The sequence below is a fragment of the Aythya ferina genome (genome assembly GCF_964211825.1).
Source record: "Aythya ferina genome assembly, chromosome: 8".
Lineage (NCBI taxonomy): Eukaryota > Metazoa > Chordata > Aves > Anseriformes > Anatidae > Aythya > Aythya ferina.
Genome location: NC_140304.1, coordinates 5,608,078 through 5,630,991, shown reverse-complemented (window position 1 = coordinate 5,630,991; position 22,914 = coordinate 5,608,078). Strand labels below are relative to the sequence as shown.

The 22,914-nt window shown below is 39.6% G+C and overlaps 1 protein-coding gene across 2 annotated transcripts; it reads right to left on the bottom strand.

Moving 5' to 3' along the window:
* Positions 1-843: 843 nt before the first annotated feature.
* On the bottom strand, positions 844-16,458 carry RNPC3 (RNA binding region (RNP1, RRM) containing 3). Of its 2 annotated transcripts, none has more exons than XM_084528628.1 (15): positions 16,212-16,458; positions 15,316-15,363; positions 14,100-14,218; positions 12,911-12,991; positions 12,091-12,202; positions 11,532-11,600; positions 9,869-10,017; positions 8,815-8,940; positions 7,885-8,021; positions 6,866-7,027; positions 6,595-6,689; positions 6,456-6,514; positions 5,794-5,926; positions 4,628-4,700; positions 844-1,961 (listed from the first exon to the last, which is right to left on the bottom strand). In XM_084528628.1, the coding sequence occupies exons 1-14, from the start codon at positions 16,413-16,415 to the stop codon at positions 4,641-4,643; spliced, it is 1,554 nt and encodes a 517-aa protein (XP_084384754.1). In that variant the 5' UTR covers positions 16,416-16,458; the 3' UTR covers positions 844-1,961; positions 4,628-4,640. The 2 variants fall into 2 exon arrangements, with proteins under 2 accessions (XP_084384754.1, XP_084384753.1); XM_084528627.1 differs by having other exon boundaries at positions 844-1,070.
* Between the last annotated feature and the right edge of the window lie 6,456 nt (positions 16,459-22,914).

Here is a 22,914-nt window from a genome sequence, read left to right as displayed (position 1 = left end):
TGACACTCACATATAAAGTAGTTTTATTGTTCCTGGCCTGCTACTCCAAAAACAGGTAAGAAACTAACAAACGCGTATAGTGACCACACAAGAATGCAGCAATAAACTTATCAAAATTCAAGTAAAGGCATTTTTGAGTATCTGTTAATTGAGATCATACAGAAAAACAGCTATCATAATGTATTTTTTGGTCCAGCAACCAATTTAGACTGTCTTCAACTGGGATAAGGCAAAACATCTTTACACTAGCTTGTTATCACACCATCACTTGTGAATTCATATTTTATAGAATAATTTTATCTTTAAATCTATTGGACCTTCTCGACAAGTGTCATTGCAACGTTTCCCATGTGATTTTGGAAAGCTGCGCTAGCCTCAGTATGCAAGAGATCTTACTTTGTGCCCTTCACATTAATTTTTTTTAAACATGTTTCACCAGGGCACCTATGCTGGTTTAACAGTGTTTGAACTGTTAAACTTGTTTCAACTACTTTAGTCGCACTAGTGGCATCTTTCAACATGTGAATAAACAATGAATTATTAAGGAAAAAAATCAAAATAGCTAGTTACACAGAATGAATTCATGCCAGTGCACCAGTCCAGTTTGGTTTCCATGGTAAGGTTTACGCTAAGGATATTTTAGAGATTTACTTACCTTTTATACCCTGAACCAGCATCAACTGAACATCAGATTTAACAAAGAGAACATTCACCCTATACGCCTATGAACACATATTGTGAATCATCTAGAACATGTTGTACAATTACAATTGGATTCTTTACCTCTTAAAAAAAAATTGTCTTCCTTCTTCCCAGTCCCAAATCCCACAAACAAACGCAAAATTAAGAGAAAGGAAATAATTTATTAGATATTTCAAAAGCAACGTACATACATTTATTGGATAAATCTCATGACAGTTTCAACACATTTTGAATCTTTAAGATGAGAAAATTTATACTCTGCATTAAATACTTTAGAAATGCACTACGCACAGTTCAGAGTCCTGATGATTACACTGCTTCTTCGCCAAGCTTGGTAATACTTGAAAGAGCTGGAACACAAAAAGGACCTGGAACATCACAAAGGCACGTTAGAAGTATGAACAGCCAGATAATAGTAGTGATATGCTTTCTTTTGACAACTAAATTGAAAGATGCTTAATATTCTAAAATTGCTATCTGAAAAAAAAATCTGACTTAACAGATACAGCCTGTATTAATTTTATACTACAGTAAATTAAACAATAACATAATACAAAATCCACAAGACAAATATAAGTCAGTGTACTATATAACTCTCATAGAAGTTCTACACACTACCTCAGTGCATAGAAAAAATAAAAACAAAATAGTAGCAGTGATTAATAGTTCAATGCCAAACTCTATTACTTCATTATGAGATACTATTAGATTTTGTTCTCTACTCAAAAAAGAAAAAGGAAAGTACAGACTAAAATCAATACAGTTTCTCATATACCAGGACAACAGAAATCAAACTAAGACACTTGCCTACCCTTTAATAACAGTAAGAATGGCTTTGTGACATACAATATTTATTTAAAGAAAAGCAAGGCATCCTCAATGTGAGCTCAGCACAGCTCCACACACATCAGTGTAACACTTCGAGCCCATACAAGCTAAGGAATTGTATCACAAATCAAGTTATATAACCTTTGAAGAAAAAGGTGAAGGCCACCTTTTAGGATTATGAAGCTTCATTGCATCTATTCACCCAACAAAGATGACTATGATTTTTTTTCCCCTGAAAAAGTGCCCTTTGCTTTTAAAATTGCCAGATTAGTTCAAATTCTAAAATGTATAAACTCCTCCCCACACCTACTCTAGGTGTAAAACTTAAGAGGTAGTTGAGTGCTATGGGAAACATTGCACAAAAAAGGATACAACAAGAAAGGATACACTCTGCATGACAGTATTATTGCAGTATTTACGCAGGAATGTTTCTAAAGAAGAACAGCAGAATGTTGTTTAATTTTACTTGATTCTCAGTATTGCACACACAATTTTATGCTACCTATCATAAACAAAAATGCCTCGTTTAATAAAATACGTTTTTGACTCCTTACAAGATTTAATGAGGGCTGATGAGTCCACCAACACAAACTCCATACGCAAAAGCAAGCACATCTTTTGGTAACCACTAGGACAATACCAGACTGTTCTGTCTCATTAATTCTCCTTCAAGTCTTTCAGTTTTACAGACTCACTTTTTCCATCAGGTCCAAAACCCAATCATGTTTCCATTCAATGCAGGCTTTCAGGTCACTTATTCTCTACAAAGAAGCTGGTGACCTCTCAACATCGGTTTCTTCTACATAACCCTTATCCCAATAAATTGTATTTTAGCTACAGAAAACATAGTCACCCCAAATACCAACTGAAGGAAGGTTTTGTCAGACCATTAGAAAAAGACATTTCAGTTAACGAGTCACAGTATTTTTACAAACCATATGTATTTTCTCTACAAGTAAAAAAAAACTTTATAGAGAAAATAACAAAGTATTTGCAAAATAATAAAGTATTTGCAATAAATTTCATGACTTAATCACCATTTCTTCCTGTTCAAAAATAATCAAAGTTTAAACTTACATCAATTTAGCCTTCTTACAAAAAAAGAAAAACCATACTGAGATGCAGGACAGATCAAATTTGACGTCTTCCAGATGTTTGCATAAATTTATTTATACACGTGTATTTTTTAAGTAAGATTCTTACGTCCTTCTTGCTTACACAGTCAAATTTTATCATGGAATTTTGCATCACAAATCAGCAGCATCCATCAAAGCAGGGACAGGAGAACACATTTGTGTATAAATAGGGTTCAGCCTCATCATTAGCTTGGAAGTGAATGAAATAATCTGTGCTAAAACCTTCAGGATTCCAAGGGATCTGCATTAGTCTGTGGTGCACTCTGATCTTTACGTATAAATGGGCAAGGCAAGGAAGAAGTCCTATCCACGAAATATTAAATCAGTGACAGCAAGATAACGGATCTAGACTTTCAGATGTACAAATAAGTCTTGCATAAATGTTTGCTCATTCTAGAAATAGCTACTGAGTTGATCATCAACATGATTAATAGTAAAGTGTGCACCTATTTTCTGTAAGCAATTCAAGTATTATTTAGCACATTTAGTGAAGTCAGAATCAAATTTAACAGAGTAAACTACCTGGAAAGGTATGGAATGCCTTAAATAAAACCATTCAGACTTCACTTGTAAGGCTTTCCACTAGCTAAAATACTTTTTTTTTTTTTTTTTTTTTGCATTTTAAGAAATATTATTCTTATCCCACACTAGAAAAAATATAATACAGAATAATTTAGTCACAGCTCATTTGTCTACTTTCAACAACGAATACAAAAGAATGCCTGTAAAAAAAAAGTTATCTTTAATTTAATAAAAGATACAAATTTTGCAAACCACGAACAAGTAACTCAGAATAGGAACTAGTAAGACCAAACAGCAGAAATGAGGTAAACAAGCTCTATGGGAATCTGATGAAACATTTTAGACAACTGACACAACAAGAAACCTACAACTGAAGTGGCTGTTATGAATAGAAATAGTACCCTCATAACAATAGTACCAGGGAATCAAAACAATTTTTAAAGAATAAAAATCATTTGTTTACATCTTTGCTTTCAAACTTCAGTTTTCTTCAAGAGTAATAATCATCAAAACATCCAGATTAGAAAGTATGCTTGAGTAAGCAAAATGTTTCAGAAACACTCAACCTGAGCTGCAAGTTCAATTGCATTAAGATATAAGGATGGATAATCAGAGTGATGCCCAACTATATGTAATTCAGGTAAACGCCCTTTAAATTTGAGCTATTGGTGCTATCAAAGAGTGCAGGCTGAGCACAGAGTGCTTCTGTCTTCCAACAGTTACTTCAAATGCTAATATGACCGTTCACTAAAATCTTTGGGGCCATGAAAATGCTCACAGTTAAAATTACAGCTGATTTTGCCAGAGTTACTCACTATAAAGTAAATACTTAAGAGTAAGCAGAAATGAAGTTGTATGGTAGGAAATAAAGTGATTGCTTTCTACTAGAAGTTTCTCATCTGTTTAGACAGAAATGCCAAGAATTAGCACCAGTGCACTCTGTAAGTAACTGTCCTTTCCCAAATGAGACAAGCTTGAAGGATGCCGCAAAATTACTAAGATCTCATTTTCCAAAGTTACCAAAGGCCCTTTACAATGTGTGTGTGTGTCTGGGAGGGGGCAAAGGAGCAACCCTTTTCAAAGCCAAAACCTCAGAATATTACTATAAGCTAATTGATCAGATTCCACAAACTTTTTCTCCCCAGGTCATGAGCCCCCAGATTAAGGATCAGAAAAACTGACAACCACCATAGGATCTCAGGATTATGGAACTGGCAAGTCTCCGGGATTCCAAACAGAGTTTGATAAAGCAACATTTTTATCTCACAACAACTACGCATCTTGCAGCCTGTTTTTCTAGTAGAACACATTGAAGAAAAGAAAATTTGTATGGAATATTTCTATTTCACCATTACTATTCCCAAAGCAGACATTAAATAAATAAATAAAACACAACACCACCACAACTTTTTTTTTTTTTTTAGGCAGAGAATCCATACCTTCTGCAGCGTTCTATTTTTTTCTTTTGCCTTCATTGGAATCCTGCTTTGGTCTAGCTGAACGAGCAAATTGCTGAGATTCTGTTAAGGACCACAAGTGCCAATGATAAACAGAGGAGTCAACCAAGGAGCAAAATGGGAGCGTAATTTCAGCAAAGGGTAGTTTAAAAACCATCCTTTTGTTTTTCTGTGACTGAGTTCTACTATGGTATTAAATATGGTAACAATAGTGTATACTAGTCGAAGATTAGGACCTTGCTGAACTGCAGCATTCATTAAGATAGCTATTCAGGAGTTCACAACACTAAGTAAGAAGGACAAATTAGGAATTGTTTAGGTGCAGGTGCAAACTGACAAATAAAAGCAGAGGACACACTCAAGATCTCTAAAGATACCTGGGAGGAAAAAAGATTAAAAAAAAAAAAAAAGAAAAAAAAGAAAAAGGAGAACAGGCTGGAGGGAACAAGACTACAAAGAAAGGAAATAAACTAAAAAACACTTAAGTGAAAAAAAGGGACAGGTGAAGATTTAATACCTTAAGACAAAAAAAAAAAAAAAAAAAAAAAAGACAATCCAAGCAAAAAAGGTAACTAATAGTTGCCTGCAAAGTAACTAACAGTTCCACCCGGAAAAGAAATCTAAACAAAGAGGGCTGACTCTGACAGGGGCATTTCTAAATATTCTTGGTTTTACATTGTAATTGAAATAGAACACATATTTGTGAATGTAAATCCTTGACAAAAGGAGTTTGTACATTATGCTAAAAAAAAAAAAAAAAAAAAAAAAAAAAAAAAAAAAACACACAAAACAACTCACTTGACCTCCCAATTCTGCAAATGTATGCTTAACCAAGTTGAAAAACCTACCTAATTTAAATGCAATGGTTATACAAGCTAAATTATCTTTTTGATTGTGTTTTCAGGATCAAAGAGCAGAAAAGTCAATTTAAGTCTTACATAAAGCACACTTACTTTCCTATTTCAGAAGGGGTGTCTACATATAAGTTATAATAAAATTACCAATAGCACGCTAGGGTATGTTGTCTGGTTTTCTTAAGGTATCTTCTCTTGCCATCAAATTCTAACAAAGCAGAACCCTCTATAGAGACAAAACTAGAGACTGACAGAAATTCCAGAGAATATAATGTAATTTGACAAAAAAGATACAACCACCATGGGTTTTTCGAATAAGACATATCCGTTTGCTTCTTTTAAAGCTTTAGCAGCTGCTTTTTCATTAGGAAGTCCAATGAAAGCCTGTCCCTTCATACGACCTTCTTTCATCAAACGTATATCAAACCTAGAGGCAAAATTGAGAATTAGGAAGTATTGTTTAAACACACTGATATTTCACAGTACAGATACAATGCTCATGCATAAAGTAGGAATGTCAAAAATAGAAGCAGTGCCTACGTGCAGGCATTAAGTCATTGGAGGCTGGGAGAAGCTATTTAGTGGCATTAGGTTGCAGGACTGGACGTTGGTGTGCAACTGCAATAAATACAAGGTATGCAAATTGACCAGATACACACTATTATCTGCACTGTATTCATTCTGCATTGCTCAGCCAATAAACAGTAAATTTAGTAAGCAAAATATAAAGGCAAAATAATGAGGTCTTCAGAAACTGTGCAAAAAATATGTTTTATTTCTGTATTTCTGATGAAGGAAGATTTTCAGATGAGAAGCATTTTTCCCCCATAAAAACACGGAAGCAGAAAGAAAAGAGTGGGGAAAAAAGTAAAAATGACTAGTTTTCAAATCATAATTTTCACCAGTATTATAAACTGGTAAAAGTTTACTTTTAACCAAGTATCAAAGTCACTTACATATTTCGTTCCAGTTCTGACTGGAAGTCCACGTATCTTCCAAAAATGAACTTAAGATCCTGCAATTAAAGGACAGGCATAAGAAGAAAGCTGCTAAAAAGACTTTTTGATAAATATTCAAATTTTGTTGTTTACCTACCTTTTCTTGAACTTGTTTAGCTAAATTCTTCACATATATTCTGCAATTTGGATCACCTGGCTCATAGTTTTTGAAGACAGAAAATTTTTCCATTTCTTGAAGAAGACAGAAAAACAGTCTAAATATTTTAGGTCATGTAATTATTGTATATTTTTGCTCAGTACAAGACAAATTATAAAATTGTATGCAATAAACTAAAAGAAGAAATACTTAAAACTTTTCATTACAACAAAGCAAAGATCTATTAAATAATTTATTCTCATCATTGTACCTTCTCTAGAAAGCCTGTTTTTTTCTAGTTCCCTTCTAGAAATAAATTCTGATGGTATTTCCTCATCTTCTTCCTCAGTTTCCATTTTATCATTTGAGCTAGGAGCTGGGAAAATCCTTCCAAATCCTGTGTTATTGATTTCTTCCGTAGCAGCATGAAGGTCTGTAATTTGAACACATTAAACAAGTAGCTCATATAATTATTCACAAGAGGAACAACAGCAAACAAAAAAGTATATTCCTTTTAGTAACATTTGAACATAGTTGACTCTGTAACTAAATATGAACACATCGTTAAGGAAATGTGTCTTATTTCCTGGCTTGACAAATACATTTGATCTATATAGCTCAATTAAATCAACTGCATTACCAAGAACAGCTGCACCACATGCCGGTTAAATTAAAAGTGAGCCCACTGTTCAAGCCTGTATGAACAGTTTACTTAATTTTCATTAAAAAAAAAAAAAAAAGTGTATTATTGTAAAATACTGAAAAACAGACTGACCCACAACCCTTCTAGAAATCATCACACTTCACAGTTAGCATGGTATAGCAGATTATCACTGTGTCACAGAGAAGAAGCTGGCAAACACATGAATACTAGTCTAAGAGCTGGAAAGGGAAAATCTAAAATTAGCTTGATATATTCAATTACACTATAATGTGAATGCGTTTGTACAGTATTTGTTAAAAGTAACCTAAATTTTTATAAAAGAGCAGTTCACCATTAAACATGGTGAACTTCAAAAGACCTTCAAAATCCTCTAGATCCTCTACGATACCAAAGCACAGAGCTCTGTGCTTTAAAATAGGAAAAAACAACAAATTCAGACAAGATTCAAGTTGGTGTTCTTAAACCAAGGTTTGTTTTTTAAACAGACCTTGACAGATACAATTTATGAAAACTCCTCCAACACAAAAGAAGAAAAAATTTAGGCAATGGAATTCTAACAGCTTTCTCTGGAAAACAGCTTTTTTTTTCAAGTTAATATTAAATAAATTTGAAGTATATACGCCTACCATTTTTTTCTTCTCTTTCCGAGTTTATCTGAAGAACAGATGGGATGTCAGTAGTAATATGGAACTCAATTTTTTTATGACCTACATGCTGTGGCTGCTCAAAGACATCTGAAGGTGACAGTGTAGGGTGCATATTACTGTTTAAAACAAAAAACATTAAAGATTCAGTGACTGACAAATGCATACTCAATAAAAGATCTATTCCAGATAGAGTTCATCCTACTTTTTTTTTTATCACAAATAAACAAGTTCCATAAATTTCATTTCATAAATTTCATTTAATACAATTTAATTTGATTAAAACACTGCAAATACATTTGACTGACACTGAAAACAACAACAAAAAAAGAACATCCTATATTACAATATATGCAGACACTTCCCAAAAAGCTGTAGGGAACCTCAATAAGAAAAATAATCATCACGTCTGCTGCTCTCACATAGTATAAAAATATACCAAAGCACTTGGAGGAAGAGGAAGGCTGTTGAAAAAACTGCATTCTCAGTAGATCATCACTGGATAGAAATACTTCACTAATATCTACTGTTCCAGAGTACTGCAATTTCAAAAATCAAAATGACTTAGGCCAAAGCAGTTTTTATTTTTTAAGACAGTTACCCCAGGCAATAAATCCAGATCACTTCTGTCAGCACTGTGATATGACTTTTTTTTTTTTTTTTTAATGAAAAAGGGATTCTTGATTAGTTTGATAGCAAGATAAAGAGCTTCAACTATGCAAACATCACACACTGAAGTTGTTGAGCAGAATTTAGTTCAAACTATGTGACAATTTGGACTAATTACGTATCAGTGAGAAAAGAATACTTTTATCAACACAACACTAAAGCAAACAGAACACAGAAAAAAGACATTTAGTAAAAAAGAATAGTTTTCTTAAAAAGAGGAAGCACCATAGAAATAATACAAACCTGTGGGGAGCACACACTGGAACATTGAGTAAATCTTTAATTCTTTGTTTTTTTCTAACACCACGCCTCTTTGTGTTTATTGGTCTTTTAGGCTGAAGGGTTGCTAATTCCATCAATTTGGTCATTCTATGATAAAAAAAAAAAAAAAAAGAAGCACGGTTTGAGAATGCATATGCGCAAATATAACCCTTCTCCCTTCCTTAAAACCCTGGAAATGCAACTTTTCAGAACACAAGTTATTTGTCAAGCTGCTTTAAGATCTAAACCACACTAAAACTATTGTTATAGTTACAGTAATCTGATATACCTGGAGTAAAGGAGCATCACATAAGGGAAAAAACAAAATCATGAGTTCAGTGACATCCTTTTCTTCCCAAAGTATGCATTTAAGTTGGACATCAAAGCAGTAAAAATACTAAAAAGCTCCAAGCTGAACCTTTGTCATAATGCCATTTTCACCTAACAGAACCTTTTGTTTTTTTCCAAATGCATGTATTTTCTGCATATAGCTAGTTATTTCCTCATTTACTTTTCCTGTCAGTTTAAATGGCAGGAAAAGAAGACTGTTTCTTCATTTACTATTATTACAAAGCTTAAAAAACAGTTCTAATTTACACCAATTCAGCTCTAAAGCTGTAAGAAAATCCTCAGCACGCACATTATTATTACTTATAGCAATACTCACTGATATACAAAGAACAGTTTGGAAGTCAGAGTGCACAAACAATTGAGGCCGAGTAGTTAACTCACTAAAAATGTATAGAACTGAAGAAACCAGAAAACAAATCAATTATTACTTCCTTATACTTGCATTCTTTCTTCACGATGAGTTTTGTTTTCATTATTCGTACACAGAAACATGATAATTTGTACACCACATGACAATGTTTTGTCTTACTGTGGTTCAGAACAGCATTGTCCTACTGTTTTCAAGTTGCTCTGGAGCTTCCTTGAGAATGTTCAAGGATTTCACCACTGGCAGAACTGAAATCTATACAAGTAAAAACACCACTTAAAAACCACACAAAAGCCTGCAAATGACTAAAATGCACACCTCTCTTTTTCCTCCTCATTATCACTTTCATATTCTGATTCATCCTCGCTAGATACTTGCTCTTCTTCCTCTTCAGGCAAAGGAGGCTCTTCAGGAGGCAGAGGTGGGATTGGGGGAGGTGGCACAGGCACTGGTAAATACTCTTCATACTAAATATGGGGAGAAAGGAAAAAATCTTTAGGCAAAATTTTTATTTAAAAAAGTGACTATCTTGTTTTCCTTGCACATAACAAAAAGGATCAAGCAGTAAATTACAAGAAGGCTAGAAACAACTTTTTAAAGTACATTTGCAGGGACCTTGACAGTATTTTGATAAACTACTTTAGAAATTAAAACTTCCACACTAAAAAAAAAAAAAGTTTGCTGCTGTCTGAAACGCAACAGTGAATATTTCTATAATTTTAATTTGAAGCGTTAAACATAAAAATTGAAATGACATCCACGGGTTTTTATTTTGCACTTGTTTATAAGGACTTTTTTGAGAGGAGTATTGTCAAAACATACACAAGGAGCCTTAACCTCCCAAACCACCTCAGGTTCTACACTGAACTTTCTTTCCATCAACTATGAAAGTTACAGCATTTCTAAGCAGTGAGAATTTCATGAAAGGAATCTGTTTTCCCATTAAGATTACGGAACCTCATCTTGTAACAAACTGTCTATATACAAAATCACCTCCAGTCCCACCTTCAACAATCCTGCTACAGTTAACAACTACTTTTATGTACCATCAATTTCATAAAGCACTGTTGTAGATAAGCCTTAGATATACTGTGCACCCTTTAGAAACTGTGCTACGTATTCTAATGACTGACTTCTCACCTTACTAATTTCTGCATGACTGCTAACTTCACAGAGCTTAACCCAGCCCAATACCAGGCAAAGTTGTGATTTTTTTTCCCTCTGAAACATCGGTATGAATTAATTTATTTGATAATTTTTATAGTTTTCTATACAAGCCAGATCCATACCTTTGTTATTAAGAACAAGCTGTTCTGTTAAGGCAAACCATAAAACCTAGTGAAGCAGAGCTTCATGATACCCAAAGGCAGTAACACCAAGGGCTACATTAAGTCCTCACTTGCTCAATCTTCCACTGGCAATCAGTTAAACTATGCTATCAGGCTAGTTTAGGAAAACCAAAACCACAGAGACAGTAGTTTTATTTCCCTTTAGACTTCTACAGGAACAGCTCCCTCTAAGCCTCTGCCAGTTGCCCTTACCCCACCTCTTTCAAAAAACACTCCAGAAACAGCAAATCAAATCAAAAAGCTCTGTACAATCTCATTAACAATCTGAATCTAATTAGAACTGCTAAGAAACACACAGATAAAAGAATGTAACTATCTTTTTAAGGCAATAGGCTAGCAATTTTCTAGCAATGCATCTTTAATATGATGCTACAACCTCCCTGCCTTTAAACTCGGTGGTTTGAAATACTCCAATACTGCTGTCATACATGTTTATTTGTTTTGAGTATAACTGAAATGGTTTCTTTAGAAGACTAACATACACAGCTTACCCAATGAAATGCAGGCGTATTTGCTATTCACAAGACACTTCAACTTTTACAAGTTTGAACTTTAGATCTCTTCCCACGTTGCTTACATTTTATATTACGAAGCCTTTTTACACTACTTAAAATGAGTATTAAACAAGTTACCATGGGAGGGCGAGCAGTAATTGGTCCAAAAGGTGGAGGAAGATTCATTTTATTCATAAGATGAAGTACCTGAAATAATTCAAGAGAAGTAATATTTTCATTAGGGAATTAAGTATGAGTTCCTTGCTGGATATCACAGCTGATAGCTGCTGGTAGGTGTAAATCAACATAGTTTTACTGAGAGCACAACTACATATCTTACTAAAAAATAAGAAAACCTGAACTTGAGATGCAACACTAATAATAAATGCAAGCAACACCCTAAAAAGGCTTATCAAAGTAGTACATAAATCCTCTTCTCAGTTTGAAGTTAGAAGTGCTCAAGTCAAATCTAATTAGGACGATCACATCCAGTTAAGTCTTTAATTAAATTAAAACTTGTTTTATCTGAAGTAACTTATCTCAGCATGGCAAAGAATTAATATTGGTTAACACTATCACAAGGAAACTAACTTGCATTTACTATGACAAAAACTATTTCTGTGGGTATGTGGATAATTAAGAAGGGGAGACATATTTTTATGTTTTTTTTTGTTTATTTTTGCATGTTTTTACTTACCTGGACATAAAATTTGGGCACGCTCGCCAAGGCATTTGCTATATTTGCTAGAATTGTACTTGAAGGAGGTGGATACAGATACTTGAGGCAAGAATTGATGGGAAAAGTGAGACTGAGGAAAAAGAATAAAAACAAAGAATCTTAGCTCCAGTACCACAAAATAACTGATAACAATTAATAATTACTCAAGATTTAACTATTCATTACGCCTGAAACGTCACCAAAATATTACCATTTCCCCTAGAACAGTGATACATACATGTATCATTTTGGCTGGTTGGGCCACTTACATTAAGTCTTTACCATCAAGGAGTAGTCAGTCCCCTAACGCATGACAGACTTACTGGGCTTGGGTAAAACAAATTTATCAACACATGGAGGAAGCCTAACAAGCACAGGAAGCAATCAACATCTTCAAACACTGTAAACCCAAAGTTTACAAAGAAACTTACTCGTCATGTATGTAAAAACAAAGAACATAAAGTGTCAAAAAAAAAAAAAAAAAAAAGCATTCTGCTATTAACATTTGGACAGCCCAGCCAGCCCTTAAACTCCTCCTGAGAAAGAGGCAAACTGTGCTAGCAGGTTTTTATGTAATCCAGAGCATCATGTCTTCATGAGCACCAGTCACTACTCAACTGTGAGGGTTCTAAACCTGACAATCTACGAATTTCATCTTTATGAAAATTCCTACATCTCCTCATGTAAAACAGCAGTGCACTATAAAAGAAGACTACTACAGTCTCTTGTTCAACTGTGTTTAACATTTGTTTCAACATAAACCATAACAGAATAAAAAAAAAGTACAGGAAGTACAAACCCATGGCTGGGTGCAATTCCATTGTCTATTTTAAGACAATTTGGTTCTTTCTTCTCTTCCTCTTTCACCAGCTCTTCTGAACTAGAAAAATAATTTAACGTTAACTAAAACAGGGCAAGAGTTAACTACCTTCCATAAAATACAAATGTTTCACTTCAAAAATTCAAAAACATAAGAAACAGATTAGTACAGTATTTTTTATCAACAGCATTACCAGATCAACCAGGGTAGCCAGACTTTTAAGGCCCACATGAACAAATTCTCACACAGATTTAAGTGAGTCTTCCTATGTTTAAACACTTCTCACTTAAATCTACTCACAACAAAAAAAATGTTACTCTCTGTTCAGAGACTGTAAGATCAAAAATACTAAATTATTGATTTGTTTATATTCAGAGTGGATTGAGTAACTTTCAAAACCCCAAAGTTCATCTTAACTAAGCATAATTACATAGTTTTTATCACTATCACTTCGATAGTTTGAATTTCAATTGCTTGTCAAGTACTTAATTAAAAAATAAATAAATTGCATGGTTAGGCTTTCAGGTTTACCTGTATACTATCATAGTAGTTGGTCACACTAGCATCGGGATTCATTGTTAGGTTTTTATTATTACTTATTTACATATTCTTTAAATATCTGAAGAGAGCCTGAGACAGTTTTATGTTTGCTCTGCTCATGTTTTGAGCTAGATACATGCAAACCAGCTCCAGCTGAGAAGCCAATGGCTACAGTAGTATAGCCTTACACAGTCATACCTACAGGTGTCAATTCTGCCTAACCCTTGATTAGATTAGAAAGAAACAACAGGAAAACACTGTATGCACTGCTTAATAACAAAATAAAACTATAATCCTGACACAAAGAAAGACGTATAAGAGGCTCTTTTAAACACAGGGAAACTGCATATCACAGAGGCCAGCTTATGCATACAGGAGTCTTGCTCTGTGAATGAAAACTCACAGGACCATGTACTGGTGAAAGACACCAATCTGTAAGGATGGGAATTATTACATAATAATACTGAATGGAACAACACTAATGGGAAGAATAGCTATGAACCTCTCTATTAACATTTTTAAAAGGCTACAGTTTATCCTTTGACTTAGCAGTACTATGAAGATGTTATGAATACAAAACTTCCTCTCCTTGACCGCAAACATAGAAATTGAATTATTATCCACATACCTTTTGCATTTCTCTGAGGGTAAAGGCTGGCTAAGAACCTGCGCACTGTCTTGTTCCTTTGCAAATTCAACCACTAAAGTGTGACCTAAAAGTTTCAGCTGATGCAGTCTTGACAAAGCCTTCAAGTAATTATAATGGAAAAAAGAAATGAAAAGAAAAAATGTCAGAATTGTTTCAAAGCATAACTGTTCTTCCTTTGGTTGGCAACCCAGTCATAGGGCAGAGTCCTAACTACTTTAAAGCTAAGCCTGTCTTACTAGACACAGGCAGTGGTAGAGCCACATAGTTCCCACCTTCACAGTGCTGCTTTTGGCAGCCTCTTTCTTGCCTGCAGAACAGAGAAAGATGACATAGCACACTTAGGCCATCTGAACACAGTAGCAAGACTGCAGCCTTAACAACTAGTAAATCTCTACAATTTTAAGAAATAAAATCCCTCTCTCATGAACTACGCACATTGTAGTCTACCAGTAATACCTGGGAATCTGAAAATCAAGATGCCTAACTGTTCTTTACACTGTGAAGCTCTAGCCTTCTGCAAGTCCTGATAGGCTGCTAACAACTGACACAAAGCAACCTAAATTCACAGTTGTTCACCTCATACAGTCTTTGTACCTTTTTTCAATACCAATTTATAGCATGACCTAAAAAAAAACTACCTAGAATATAGGAGGGAAAAATTCAGGACATGGACTTTGTACCAGTCATATTTAAAAGGCATTATCAGCGTTATCTTCTTTGCCTACGTATCCTCCATGAACACGTTGCTTTTCTTTTTCTTACTGAAGCTTGGCATTCAAGGCAGTCTTGAATTGTGTACGTTAACTATGTCTGAATTTTCCCACATATATGACCGTGCAGAACACAAGCAACTTATGTTCGTTTTATAGTTAATATAGAAACTCACATGCAGCCTGGATAAGGTACCATCAGCATCGACTCATTTAAGTTTGCCTTGCCGTAAGTGATGGGTTGGACCCACAAGATAACTTTCAAAAGCCCCTTCCAACCCATCTTTCCTATGACTCTATTTGAGTGTTCATTTTTGCAAATCCTTTGGGCATCCGCTGAAATACAATTCTAATACTTGACATTGCTCTGCATCTTTTTTCCTGAGACTGAGTACTACTAGATCAGATGTAAAACACTGTACAACAGAACTGGTAATTCAGAAAAGTACTTTTCTAAAACATTTAGTAACAAACTCTATACAAACCTTTGCAGCAGCATTTTCACTGGGAAAGGTAGCAAAAGCAGTATGTTTCTGGAGAGCAAACAAAAAAAAAAAAGTCATATTGAATTCAAATCAAAAGGTTAGAAAACTTCCAGTTACTAGTTATCCAGCTCCACTGTGCTGCAAAGAACCAGGGAATGGTTTGCTAAGAACGTAGTACAGGCACTTTGTGTTAAAAAAGGAAGACGGGAACCCCACAGTCTGAAGAATACCAGAAAACAGTACTTTTGTTGCTGTTGTTCTAGTGAGCAAAAGTCACCTTTATCAGTACCTACTCGCTTACAATTTAAGATGCTTCTTTTCAAAAGAGGAAGTTTATTTCAGCAGCTCCTAATAAATTACTTTCATCAAAGCAACCCCCAGAAGCATTGATTTTCCTGCTACTGAAGTCGTAACTATTGTTGTGCTCTGGATGGTTTCTAACTAACCCTTTCCCTTGCTTTCTAAGCGTAACACAAACTTTCGCTTCCCATGTTAGATCAAACCTTAAGTTCACCTTAAACTTACATCTGGTTTAAACACATTTCTTCATCTTGCCAATACAAGAGTCAGTATGAAGAAAATAAGATGTTAGGAAAATCCTCATAACAAGGTATTTTTGATATCCTCTAAGAGGAAGCGTGGCAGGGACGGGAGCCGCAGAGGCCGCTCACCTGAGGAGCGTACCAGGCTCCCAGCCAACAGCCCGCCCGGCCGGATACACGCACCCACACCGCAGCAGCGCGGCAAAGAAAACCACCACAGGGGAGCTGAGGGGACAGAGCCGTGTCACCGCCTCCACCCTCACAGGGCAACACCCAGCGCAGCGCCGCAGGCCTCGCCTCAACGCCCGGGCCCCGCGGCTCCCCGCGGCTCCCCCCCAGCCCCCGCGCCCTCACCAGCCGCCCGTGGTCCGCCAGGACGCGCACGGCCGCCGCCCCGAAGTGCCGCAGCAGCTCCTCCTTCTCCGCCGCCGTCAGCTCGGCGGGCAGGTGCCGCACCAGCAGCGTCCGGCCCCGCCGCCGCGCCACGCCGCTGGGCGAGGGGCCGGACCCCAGCGCCGAGCCCCCCGCCCGCGCCTCCTCGCAGCCCGGCGCCGCCATGCCGGGGCCCGGAGAGCGGCAGCGCGGCCAGTCGCGACAGAGCCGGGGCCGCCCGCAGCGCTCTCGCGAGAGCGGGGAGGGGCGGCGGGGAGGAGCCTCCCTGGCGCGGCTCAGCCGCCATGAGGCAGCGGGCGGTGCTCTCAGGGGTTTGGGGCTGGAGAGCCCGCCACAGGCGAATGGGGGAGCGTGAGCGGGCTGCGAGTGCCCGCAGCACCCTAGGGCAGGCGGCCGTGGGGTGCTGCCAGCTGTGCCCCGATACCGGCCTGAACGCGGCCAGGTGTCCGTCTGTGATCAGCCGGTGCTGTTAGGAGAACCTGCCTGTGTGGGGGACATTTCCCATGCCTCACCTGAATTCCAGGAATTTTCCATGCCATTACCTGCCGCAGTTGCGCAAATAAATGCGCTTTGCTTCACTCTCAAATTCTTTCCTTGATAATTCGGCTGCTGCCTCTGATCCTTATTTCAGGGCAACTTTCTGTCAGGTGATCCTGTGGACAGATGATACACAGTATCATAGCATATCACATGTTGGAAGAAACCTTAAGAGTCAGCAAGTCCAACTCCTGGCACCATTAGGTCTACCACAAATTCAGATCATATGACTTAAGAGCACAGTCCAAACACTTAAAATCCCACAGGCTTGGTGCCGTGACTATGTCCATGGCGAGACTGTTCCAGAGCGTGACGACTCTTGGTGAAGAGCCTCTTCCTGATACCCAGCCTGAACCTCCCTTGTCACAGGTTGACACCATTCCCTCAGGTCCTTTCACTGGTCACTAAAAAGAATAGGTCAGTGCCTGCCCCTCCACTCACCCTCACAAGGAGGTTGTAGGCTGTGACAAGGTCTCTCCTCAGCCTTCTCTTTTCCAAGCTGAACAGGCCTAGTGACCTCAGCCACTCCTCGTATGTCTTCCTCTCTAGGCCCTTCACCATCTTTGTAGCCCTCCTCTGGACACTCCCCAATAGTTTCACATTCCTTTTGTATCGTGGTGCCCAAAAGTGCACACACTACTCGAGGTGAGGCTGCAGCAGTGCAGAGTAGAGTAGGACAGTCACTTCCCTTGAACAACTAGCAATGCCGTGCTTGATGCACCCCAGGATATGGTTGGCCTTCCTGGCTGCCAGGGCACACTGCTGGCTCATACTCAACTTGCTGTCAACCACAACCCCCAGATCCCTCTCTGTGGGGCTGCTCTCCAGCATCTCATCGCCCAGTCTGTATGTATAGCCAGGTTCAGGGACCCAGGTACAGGACCCAGCACTTGCTCTTGTTAAACTTCATGCAGTTGGTGATCGCCCAGCTCTCCAATCTGTTCAGATATCTCTGCAAAGCCTTTCCACCCTCATCCAAGTCCACAAATCCTCCCAGTTTAGTATCATCTGCAAATTTGCTCAAAACACTTTCTAGTCCTACACCTAAATTGTTTATAAAAACATTGAAGAGAACTGGCCCCAAAATGGAGCCTTGGGGGACCCCACTGGTGACTGGCCACCAGCCTGAAGTGGACCCATTTACCGCAACCCTTTGAGCCCTACCCATCAGCCAATTGTTTACCCATCGTGTGATGTTTTTATCTAACTGTATGCTGGACATTTTGTCCAGTAGGATCCTGTGGGAAACTGTTTCAAAATCTTTACTGAAATCCAAAAAATCACATCAGCTTTTTTCCCTTGATCGACTAGATGGGAGATCTTATCATAAAAGGAAATCAAGTTAGTCATACAGGACCTACCCCTTGTGAACCCATGTTGGCTGGGACCAATGACTACATTGTTCCCCAGGTGCACTTCAGTAACTTCAAGGATCATCTTCTCCATAATTTTACCAGGCACTGACATGAGACTGACAGGCCTGTAGTCGCCAGGGTCCTCTTTCTTGTCCTCGAAAATTGGTACAATATTTGCCAGTTTCCAGTCAACTGGGACCTTTCCAGATTCCCAAGGTCATTGAAAAATAATAAGTTACGCAATGACATCAGCCAGCTCTTTAAGCACCCTGGGATGAATCCCATCCGGATCCATGGAATTCTATGGATGCAGGTGGAGCAACAAATCCCACACACATTCAGGGTCATTTGGGAGTTTATCATTCCCACCGTCACAGTGCTTCAGCTCAGGGCACCCGGGGTTGCAAAGCCCATCATCAGCATTGAAGACAGAGGCAAAGAAGGCACTAAACATCTCTGTTTTGCCTATGTCCTTGTCTGTGAGGTGACCATACCCATCAAGTAGTACACCTTTGTTTTCTCTGGTCCTCCTTTTTTCTAAAACAAAACAAAACAAAACAAACAAAAAAAAAAAAAAACCTTTTTATTGTGTCCCACAGACCTGGCCAGCTTCAACACTAATTGGGCTTTGGCCACACAAATTTTCTCCCTACAAACACGAACAACGTCCCTCTATTCCTTCCATGTCGCCTGATCCTGCTTCCAGCAGCCATACACTTTCTTTTTATGCCTAAGCTCCAGAAGGTCCTTGGTCAGCCAAGCTAGCCTCCTGCCCCGCCTGCTTGACTTCCGATATTTTGGAATTGCCTGATCCTGTGTTTTAGGAGGCAGTGCTTGAAGACTGACCAGCACTGATGGATACCTTCAAAAGTGGTTTCCCAGGGGACTTTGCTAACTAGTTCCCTGAGCAGCCTGACATCTGCTCTCCCCATATGCAGAGCTGAAGTTATGGTGGCAGTTTTCCTCCTGTCACCAAAAATTTTAAACTCAACTTCTTCATGGTCACTATGACCAAGATGACTGCCAATTGCCGTGTCCCCAAAAGACATTCTCCAGCAACAGATCTAGGAGGGCACCTTTCTTAGTTGGCACCCTTCCACCTGCACCAAGAAGTTATCATTGAGGTGCTTTAGGAACCTCCTGGGCCTGCTTGTGTCGGCCGTGTGGTAATCCCAGTTGATGTCTGGCAAGTTGAAGTCCCCTTAGTCCCTGAAATCCAATCTAGGTAAATCAGAAATAACCCTCAAAGGGAGATACTTACCATGATCCTTGCCCTCTTTCCCTCCCTTTCTTAACAGTTATAAAATATAACAGCAATCTCTCACAGGATCCATTGCTGCATTAGTGTCCTTCATATTGTCTAGGCAACATCTGTTAACTCAGAAGCAGGTGGAGGTACTGGCAGAAAATGAAATCACAGCAGTGTATTTTCTCTGACACAGCACTACTGTGTTTTGTGAGGTTGTTAAAACTTTAAAAATAATACTGGCCAGCCTCATGAGTTCAGCAAGTGGCCTGTTTGTATAAAATCCAGAAGACTTTCTGTAAAATGCTGGTCTACATGCCATTGTAGCAGATGGGAGCATCAGGACTGCAAAACCACATATGTCATGGCCAGGCTGCTTAATACTGCATAAACTGGGCTTTTAGCTCACTCCCATATTACGATACAGATTTTTTTTATGCAGCAGGTCTGTAAGTTTTATAGGTAAAACAAATGTTCCAGTTTTCATCATAGTTCTCTAGTGCCTTCCAATTATTAATCTGCAGATAGGTCACCAGCCGGTGAAATAATGGCAAAACTCCAAATATGTTCTTCTCCCTCTTTCTTAGGCAGTGATCTAGTATCTTGTGGCTGTTCAGCCCACCTGTCTATCTCAGCACAGATTCACCTTCAAAGAGGGAGAAACACTGTACTAAGGTCTGTTTATCATGTCAGATAGGGCCCCTGAAGCTGAACATCTTCAGAAGAGAGGTTTAACAGAGAATATTATGTAAGTCAAGAAGATAAAAACGGTGGGTGGGTGGGTGTGAGTGTGTGGTTTTGGTTTGGTTTTTATACCCTTAAGCTGCAGAAAGCAAACAATTTCAGTTTTTCCTTTCCTCTTTCCCTCATCCCCACATTAAAAACAGATCATTTATGTTTTTTCTTTTTCTTTAAACTTCTCAATGTTAATTCTGTAGATACTTGAATAATAGGGTTCCTCAAAACATCTTTGTGTTGAGATTCCAGGTTTAGGAGTACTTTGCTCATACAAAGTTTCAATGCAAATGTTTTAATAATAACAGAATAAGTCAGAACCACAGATTAATTCGGGTTGAAAAGGAACATGGAGGCTTCTGGCACATTCTTCTATGCAGAGCAGAGTTATCACTTAATCTTAAAAAAAAAAAAAAAAAAAAAAGCTTTATTATAAGAGAGAGCAGAAACACTGTTTCTTGAAGCAATAAGATGCACAACGATAATGTTAGGTCATCATCCTGATAAAATGAGACCAGAACGAGGCTGAATCTTGAATATCTGCAGTGCTAGATTTCTGGACCCTGCTGTTATCATTATTGGTTATGTCTTTATATATATGTGTATATATATATATACACACACAAACACACATATATTCCTCTAGGCATTTTCTTTATCTCCAGTAGAAGAAAAAAATGCATCTATTTCAGTTGACTGGATACAAACAACTGTATACAAAAAGCTGTGAATGAGGAGGCAAGTGGCTGTGTTAGTGTGGAGACATGCCTAAGGTAGAATGCCGCGTCTTTCCTTGTCTACAAAATACTGTATGCCCATGTTTTTGCCGAGGCGATCGGCTCCGGGGCAGACGCATTCTGCAGTGGAGCGGGGGATTGGGCCAGGCAGGGATAATTTTTCCGGCATCGAGCCTACTTGAGGGAGCCGCCAGGAGCCGGCAGCCCTCGTGAGGGAGGCTGACGAGGCGAAGGCGGAACCAGCAGCGCCCCCTCCCCAGCCGTTCAAAAGCAGCCCCTCCGGTGCGCTCTCCAGGAAGTCGGTACACACCCAGACCGACTACCCGTTAAAAAATGCAGCAGTTCAGGTCACCGGATGCAAGGAGTGTCTGAGCCTGTTCCTGCCATTGTCGGGAGGCAGAGAAACTGCGTGCATTAGGTGTGAGCAGGTGGATGACCTGGTCCGCATGGTGGCGGAGCTCAAGGAGGAGGTGGAGAGGTTGAGGGGTATCAGGGAGTGTGAGCGGGAGATAGACTGGTGGAGCGACTCCCTGCAGGGCCTCAAGGAGAGGTACCGAGGTGAGACACCCCAAATGGGGGTGGACCCCCTGCCCTGTTGTTGTCGGGCAGAGGGAGGGGATATGGGAGTTGAGGAGGAATGGAAACAGGTCCCTCCTTGACAATGCAGGCGATGCCCTCCCCTTCCGGCCCCACCTTCCCAGGTGCCCTTACACAACAGGTTTGAGGCCCTAGAGATTGAGAGGCCGGTGGGTGAGGAAGAGGTAGCAAGTGTACCCATGAGGATGCCTAGGGCGAGGAGGTCGACTCCACGCCTCAGGACTGCCTCCACCAAGAAAGACAGAAGGGTTATTGTTGTGGGAGACTCTCTTCTCAGGGGAACAGAGGGCCCTATTTTGTCGGCCTGACCCTACCCGTAGAGAAGTCTGCTGCCCCCGTGGGGCCAGGGTCGGGGACGTTGCCAGGAGGCTTCCCAACCTGGTACGCCCCTCTGACTATTGTCCTCTTTTAATAGTCCAGGCAGGCAGTGATGACATTGAACAGAGAAGCCTGAAGGCTATCAAAGAAGACTTTAGGGGGCTGGGACGGTTAGTGGATGGAGCGGAAGTGCAGGTGGTGTTTTCGTCCATCCCTACGGTGGCAGGGAGGGGTACAGAGAGGACACGGAAAGCCCGCCTGTTAAACACGTGGCTCAGGGGCTGGTGCCAACACAGAAATCTTGTTTTTTTCGACCATGGGGCACTTTACTCGGCACCCGGCCTGATGGCCGCAGACGGGTCCCTATCTTTTAGGGGAAAACGGATCCTGGGCCAGGAGCTGGCAGGGCTCATTGAGAGGGCTTTAAACTAGGTAAGAAGGGGGATGGGGCTGAAGCAAGGATTGCTGGAGCTGTGCCAGGGGAAACAATAGCAAGGCCGGGGGATAAGGCAATGGCCCAGCTGAAGTGCATCTACACCAATGCACGCAGCATGGGTAACAAACAGGAGGAGCTGGAAGCCATCGTGCAGCAGGCAGGCTCCGACTTGGTTGCCATCACGGAGACGTGGTGGGACCACTCTCATGACTGGAGTGCTGCAATGCCTGGCTATAAGCTCTTCAGAAGGGACAGGCAGCACAGAAGGGGTGGTGGTGTGGCTCTCTATATTAGAGAGTCTTTCGATGTTGTAGAACTCGAGGTTGGGAATGACAAGGTCGAGTCCCTTTGGGTTAGGATTGGCGGGAAGGCCAACAAGGCTAGCGTCCTGGTCGGGGTCTGTTATAGACCGCCGAACCAGGATGAGGAGACGGATGAGGAGTTCTACAGGCAGCTGACAGAAGTTGCGAAATCTTCAGCGCTTGTTCTCGTGGGGGACTTCAACTTCCCTGACATATCCTGGAAGCACAACACAGCCCAGAGAAAGCAGTCTAGGAGGTTTCTGGAGAGCGTGGAAGATAGCTTCCTGACGCAGCTGGTTAGTGAGCCTACCAGGGGTGGCGCCCCGCTAGACCTTCTCTTCGCAAACAGAGAAGGGCTGGTGGAGGATGTGATTGTCGGGAGCTGTCTTGGTCAGAGTGAC

What these genes read in the sequence shown, in the direction of transcription:
- RNPC3 (XM_084528628.1), bottom strand. Translation starts at nt 16,415, where the DNA reads ATGGCGGCGCCGGGCTGCGAGGAGGCGCGGGCGGGGGGCTCGGCGCTG. An exon ending in GGAATTGCACCCAGCCATGG is followed by an intron (nt 12,203 to 12,910) that starts GTTTGTACTTCC and finishes CTTTTTCCTCAG; the next exon opens with TCTCACTTTTCCCATCAATT. An exon ending in TTACTGCTCGCCCTCCCATG is followed by an intron (nt 10,018 to 11,531) that starts GTAACTTGTTTA and finishes CCCCATATTTAG; the next exon opens with TATGAAGAGTATTTACCAGT.